General features: G+C 36.6%; 1 protein-coding gene across 3 annotated transcripts in view; it reads left to right on the top strand.

The window, feature by feature from the left end:
• Positions 1-6,784, top strand: part of LOC107699420 (AP-3 complex subunit delta-1-like) — a 41,824-nt gene that overhangs the window by 11,886 nt on the left and 23,154 nt on the right. For all 3 annotated transcript variants that reach the window (XM_016500673.1, XM_016500671.1, XM_016500672.1), the window contains exons 2-10: positions 1,477-1,572; positions 1,667-1,747; positions 3,339-3,419; positions 3,860-3,967; positions 4,051-4,180; positions 4,265-4,404; positions 4,492-4,565; positions 4,661-4,710; positions 4,799-4,848. In XM_016500673.1, coding sequence (XP_016356159.1) covers positions 1,477-1,572; positions 1,667-1,747; positions 3,339-3,419; positions 3,860-3,967; positions 4,051-4,180; positions 4,265-4,404; positions 4,492-4,565; positions 4,661-4,710; positions 4,799-4,848 — 810 coding nt within the window. The remainder of the gene's footprint in view (positions 1-1,476; positions 1,573-1,666; positions 1,748-3,338; positions 3,420-3,859; positions 3,968-4,050; positions 4,181-4,264; positions 4,405-4,491; positions 4,566-4,660; positions 4,711-4,798; positions 4,849-6,784) is intronic.

Raw genomic sequence — 6,784 nt, 5'->3', positions numbered from 1 at the left:
TTATAGTGTTACTGTTTTTAATTAGTTTTTATATATATATATTATTATTATTTTTTTTTTTTCTGTTTTCATTTTAATTTATTTGTAGTTTTAGTAATTTATTTTTTTATTTTATTTTTTTTTAAATAAGTATGTCTGTATTAGGGTTGTCAAAAGTGCCAGTTGGTACCAGTCAGTACTGAAATTATCATTTTGAGTGCTGTTGAGCGGATTCTTAAACCGCTCTGATTGGTCATTGTGTTCACGCGCTCAACAGATATGTGTGTGATTGGCTACAAAGATCATCGCTTCACGCTCTTCACCGAGCACTCACACAGATACACACATATCTGATCATAGACAGATCCTGCTTTCAAACGCTCCCGTGTGTAAACGCTCGGTCAAAAACATAGACTGTAAAAAACATGGACGTAGAGTCCGTGGCGTCACCCGTAGGTTTCTGAAGAGCATTTTTGAAGCCTAAAGTGGGCGGAGCGGGCCGTCGCCATCTTGGCAGCGCGTCACCGTGCATCACTCGGATAATCGAAAATGGGCAAAGAGGCGGGATGTGGGTGGAGCTAGTTGCTGAAACCACGCCCACCTAGCTCGACGGTGGTGACAGCAGCGGCAATCCACCTGTCACTCAAGTGGCCACGCCCTTAATTATGCAGAACTTTAAGGCTTAATATAATTTAAACGGATGACTTATAAAAAAATTCACCCCCCTTAAAGTTGTCATGAAGGGCAAAATTAGCTATATAGACCAAAACCACTTTTTGTACCAGGCTATAAACATATTTTTTTCTGCTGTAAATTTGGGCATTTTAACATCGGGGGTCTATGGGATTGACTCCCTTTTGGAGCCAGCCTCTAGCGGCCAGTTGATGAATTACAGTTTTAGTCACTTCCGTGTTTCACGAGAGAGACCGGAAGGTTGCCGCTTGGTCAAGATGAAATGTAAGTACTGACTGGTACCGAAGTCCGTACTTTTGAAAACCCTAGTCTGTATAGTTTTTATTATAAATGAAAATGATACATTTTGCTTTGGCAACTACAAATAAGTTTTGTTTTGTTTAATTTATTTTATTGTAGTCAACGTTTTTTTTCCCCTCCGTTTTTTTTATGGTTTTAGTTTACTACAACAACCCTGTCCTTTGTGCTGCTGGTCTCCATTCACTTTCATTATTTGGAAAAGAGCAGCTTAGACATGGTGCTAAATATGTCTTTGCTTTTAATGGGAGAGTTTGTAACAACATGATGAACTATCATCACCTGTAAATCGTTTTGGTAAATGATAATCTAGAAATGCTTTCAGATAGAAATATGGCAAATCACACTCTGAAAAAAGTTTCAATTAAAGCTTTTTTATTGCGGTTAAGTTCAGGCAGTGATTTGATAGATGCTGCGGATAACAGGAATCTTAACGATGCCTTGGGCTGTCATGGAGAGCATTGCCTTTTTATTTTTGTCTCACAATACTTCCTGTTCTTTCTACAGGCCAAATACATCTCTACATGCATCGATGAGATCAAACAAGAACTCAAACAGGACAACATCGCTGTTAAAGCCAATGCAGTCTGCAAGCTCACCTACGTAAGACCATCCACCATTTATATCCTCTCTGATCTGCTTCACAATTCTTTGAGCTCAAGCTGTCACTTATTCTTTTGCTTTCTCCTCCTAACAGTTGCAGATGCTTGGCTATGATGTCAGTTGGGCTGCGTTCAACATCGTGGAGGTGATGAGCTCCTCCAAATTCACGTACAAGGTGAGAGGCGATGTCGAAAATAATACAAGCACACAGTCAGACCAGATCCAGAGGTTCTCAACATTTTGTTATTTAGAATTTATACACTATTTTAGTGTTATTTGGGGCCTTATAGCAAAGATTTAAGTCTGTAATATTAATAGTTAATTTTACTACCACTTATTTCACTGACCGAAAACATATTTTAATAGTTTAATAGATTTTTTACTTTTAATTGTGGTTTTAGATTGCAACACTGGTTCGCACTCCTGTTCTCAATGAATCGGCTACAATGCAGCATTATTTCTATACTATTAAAGTATTTGTTAATATAAATAAATTAATATACATTTGATTTAGCTTTTATTTTCTTTTTTTCCAGTTTTCATTTTAATTAAGTTATAGTGATTGTGCTTTTGTCATTTTTATTAGTTATTTTGTTGTTGTTGTTGTTGGTTTTTTTTTTGGTAAGACTTTACAATAAGGTTCCTTTTGTTAACATTAATTGACATGAACTAACAATAAAAAATACTTCTCAAGCATTTATTAATCTTAGTTAAAGGGATAGTTCACCCAAAAATAAAAATTACCCCATGATTTACTCGCCCTCAAACCCTCAAAGGTGTATATGACTTTCTTCTTTCAGATGAATTGGAGTTATATTAAAAAATGTCCTGGCTCTTCCAGGCTTTAATAATGGCAGTGAATGGGGGTTAATATTCAGTAGTCCAATAAAGTGCATCCATCCATCATAAAAAGTGCTCCACACAGCTCCAGGGGGTTAATAAAGGATTTCTGAAGTGAATCAGTACGTTTTTTTTAGAAAAATATCCATATTTTAAAACTTTCTAAACCGTAATCTCTAGCTTCCGCTAATGGTTCGAGAGAGTGGCGTTCCAGCGGATGATGTAAGACGTAGGTATTGCAGCACTTTTTTATGATGGATTGGCACAGTTTATTGGACTTCTATTGGACTATTGAATATTACCCATTTACTGACATTATAAAGCTTGGAAGAGCCAAGACATTTTTTAATATAACTCTGATTGTATTCCTCTGAAAGAAAGAAAGTCATATACACCTAGGATGGTTTGAGGGTGAGTAAATTTTCATTTGAGTTTTCATTTTGGGGTGAACTATCCCTTTAATGTTATTTGTGTATTTTACTTTCATTTTATTACAAGTTGGCCTACAATGCCCCCTAAATAAATAAAAAGCAAATAAAGAGGAGGCTGTTGCTGCTGCTGCTGAAAGCGCTTGTAACTTTTGACTCTTATCGCACACCAGGCGCGTCATTCTGTATGTACATTCTCAGATTAAATGCTGTGATCCAAAACAGTGAATCTAATCATCATTCAGGCAAGTTCACTTCAAGAATGACCACACTACTGACGTGATCTTAGTGCTAGCACACCCTGAGCACATGTGTGCTATTCGTCTTATCAGCAAGACATGTCGGCATAATTTTTCATATCGGGCCGATGCCGATTTTTATATTTTAAGCCTTTATCGTCCGATTCTGATATTGTTCCAATAATATCGTGCATCCCTAGTTTTTGTTTTTATTCAGCAACACTGGTTCATAAATGACTCTTTCTACTCTTGTTTTCAGCGAATTGGCTACCTTGCAGCATCACAGTGCTTTCATGAGGGCACTGATGTCATCATGCTGACGACCAATCAGATCCGCAAGGTGCGCTTTGAACTTCCCTTTCACCTGTATTTGTTTTGATTACGCTGATTGCCAGTCATTTTAGTATCATTGAGATACTTCTATTGTTTCTATTAATATTTTGAGAATTAAATGTAATTAATTTTAATTACAATTTTAGTAATTTAGTTGTGTTTTGGTCATTTTTAGTAGTTTGAATTTATATATATAAAGTATTTATACATTTTTATTTAAGTTTTATTTAATTTATTACATAAATTTAAACTAAATTAAATTAAAATGAGAAATGTTGCCTTGGCAACTAGCTGAAATAAAGTATTTTATATTTTATTTCCATTAACATTTGTTTCAAGTAAAGCAAATGTTTTTTTTTAATGGTTTTATTTTTATTTTCAGTTTTAGTTGTAGTAACTATAATAACCCTGCTGATTGCTATGGGACGCTTTATCATCTCTCACCAGGATCTCAGTAGTCCTCACCAGTATGACACCGGCGTGGCCCTGACTGGCCTTTCCTGCTTCGTGACCCCTGACCTTGCTCGTGACCTGGCCAATGACATCATGACTTTGGTAAATCCATTCACAGTGTTTACTAAAAGCAAATATTGACGTTGAGCACACATTCCTTCAGTCTCACCCTTCATCCGTCTCAGATGTCCCACACTAAGCCGTACATTCGCAAGAAGGCAGTGCTGATCATGTACAAAGTGTTCCTGAAGTATCCCGAGTCCCTGCGACCTGCATTCCCACGCCTCAAAGAGAAGCTGGAGGACCCAGATCCCGGTACGGATGCTGAATCTCATCTCGCTAAACGCTAATATTTCAGGCTTCTGCTTGAACCCAGTGTTTAAATTGTGTATTTCCCAGGTGTCCAGTCAGCAGCTGTGAATGTCATCTGTGAACTGGCCAGAAGAAATCCCAAGAACTACCTTTCCCTGGCACCCCTGTTCTTCAAACTCATGACCTCCTCCACCAACAACTGGGTTCTCATCAAGATCATTAAGCTGGTGAGATGACACCTAAATGTGTTGGGTTGGAAAAGGAACCGATTCTCCACTTTTGTCCATTTCTTTAATGAGGTTTTCATGTTTCAGTTCGGTGCTCTCACTCCTTTGGAGCCTCGTTTGGGAAAGAAGATGATTGAGCCTCTAACAAACCTCATCCACAGGTAACAGTGATACTAAAACACTCCAAAGCACTCAAGTTGGCCAAAAATATTAGGGTTAAATATAAATTTGCCCTTCCTCTTATTGTCTCCCTCAGTACCTCGGCCATGTCGCTTCTCTATGAGTGTGTCAACACGGTCATAGCAGGTGAGTCTTATTTGGTGCCGTGACCCGGTGTTGTACTAGAGCACACACATCGCTATTAATGTCTGTTCTCTCTCCTGTTTCACCTCAGTGTTGATCTCGCTGTCCTCTGGGATGCCCAATCACAGTGCTAGTATACAGGTGGGCCACTGACACATCAGACCCTTTCCACACCAGTCTAATTTACACTTTACATTGCATTTGCAGTCTGTAGGGATGGAACGATTACCGGTTTCACGATAAATCATGCTAAAAAAAAAGTGCATATAGCTGCTAATTGTATTTGTTGATTTTCAAATATAAAACTTTTCAACGTTTTCATCTAATGTTAACAAAACCGTGATAATATTGATAACCGTGGTCACTATAACCGTGATATGAAATTTTCATACCGTTACATCCCTAGCAGTCTGTTAATTCATAATGTTCAATATGGAGAACTTTGTTGATAAAATTATAAAGGGATACATCACATTTCTTTTTCTTAAGCTGTTACATTGATACTTCAGGTTTTATTTAGGTGTCCATTTATATAATTTCCTAAAGTACAATTAATGAAGAAATGAAGAAGCGGGTCATCTAAAGTGAAAACATATTAAATTACATTTTAATTAATTTACAGAGTAAATTTTAGACATATTTGCAGGGTTTCCACGGGGTCTTAATAAGTCTTAAATTTAGTTGTATCAAATTTAAGGCCTTAAAAAGTCTTAAATTGTACAAGAAAGTCTTAATTATGATTTCAAGAGGTCTTAAATTTGGGGATGGAAAGACCAGAATTGCGATATGGCTAAATGTGACGATTAAACTTTAGACAAAAGGCTATCGTTATGATTTCATTGAATAAACAAGCGCTGCAGGTTCAAAGTCCGGTGCTGCGCTGCTTTGTGTACAGCAGTTACCGGGGAAACAGTTATATTTCTACCAAACGCTCCACCTGCTTTCAGAATGAAGGAGCATTTTCAATAAAACTGTTGTTTGGTTCAGAGTTCAGACCAATGCGAAAATTGACCCATGTTTTGACCCTGCAAACACGCAGGAGCTTTAAATGTGAACTGGTGGATTGATAAGAAGACAATGCATTATAACAATCTAAACAGAATAGGGGTGTGCGATATGTATGGTCTGCCATAATATCGTAATTGTTGTTTTAACGATGTGCGATTTGATATTATGAGTATATCGCGAAAAGCAAACACAAAACACCTACAGAGTGCGCGCATACATTAGGTGATAAAGTCTAGCAGGTTAGACTAGTGCGCGTGCGCATTTGTAGTGCATTCTTTCACTGCATGAATCAGTCTATTAAAATGCATTTAGAATTATCACATAATTTAAGATATGGGGCAAAACATTTTTATATTTAAATCATTTGATATAGTTAATATCACACGAAGAGTGCCGTTTTTTTCTCAAAGTAAGCATGATTACAAATGTGATATTGATTTTATACTACAGTTCAATAAACAAGTAGTTAATATTGAGACTATTTCTCCAACAAAAATCTTTTCAAACACAGCAACAGCGCTGTTTTGCGTCTCTGAGCAACATGACGCTGTTTCGAAACGCAATGACTCACTTAATAGTGACTTGCTGCCACCTACTGGCAGTTTTAATTTCACATTTAAGGTACCTTTTCATTTTTTAAATAATTTCAAACATCAGTTTTCAATGTTTTATGTTTAAAATATCAAAACATTATTTATGCACTTGTAATTGCAGGTTAAAGTATTTAATGTCCCTCAGAGCTGCATTAAACAGTGTGTAAATACATCTAAATGCCACTTCTAATGCAGCTTCTGTGTTTCCTCTGCATTACAAAGATCAATTTTGTTGATACTGATTTAATTTGCTTGGTAACAACCCAAATGCAAGAATTTGACTCAAAAGATGGTGCACACTTTTAGAAAAAAATGGCTTTAAGGTAAAAATGCGCATAAAACTTGTTGGAAATTATTAATTTCTATTACTGCTGTGAACTGACCACACAGAATATGAAGAATATAAAAAAATTCAGGAGTCAGCTGTCCACGGTAGTCCTTAAGATATCAGCACAATAACACACTCAGCAAAATAT

The sequence above is a fragment of the Sinocyclocheilus anshuiensis genome, unplaced genomic scaffold (assembly GCF_001515605.1).
Source record: "Sinocyclocheilus anshuiensis isolate Anshui unplaced genomic scaffold, SAMN03320099.WGS_v1.1 scaffold766, whole genome shotgun sequence".
NCBI lineage: Eukaryota > Metazoa > Chordata > Actinopteri > Cypriniformes > Cyprinidae > Sinocyclocheilus > Sinocyclocheilus anshuiensis.
This window is presented reverse-complemented; position numbering and strand designations above follow the sequence as displayed.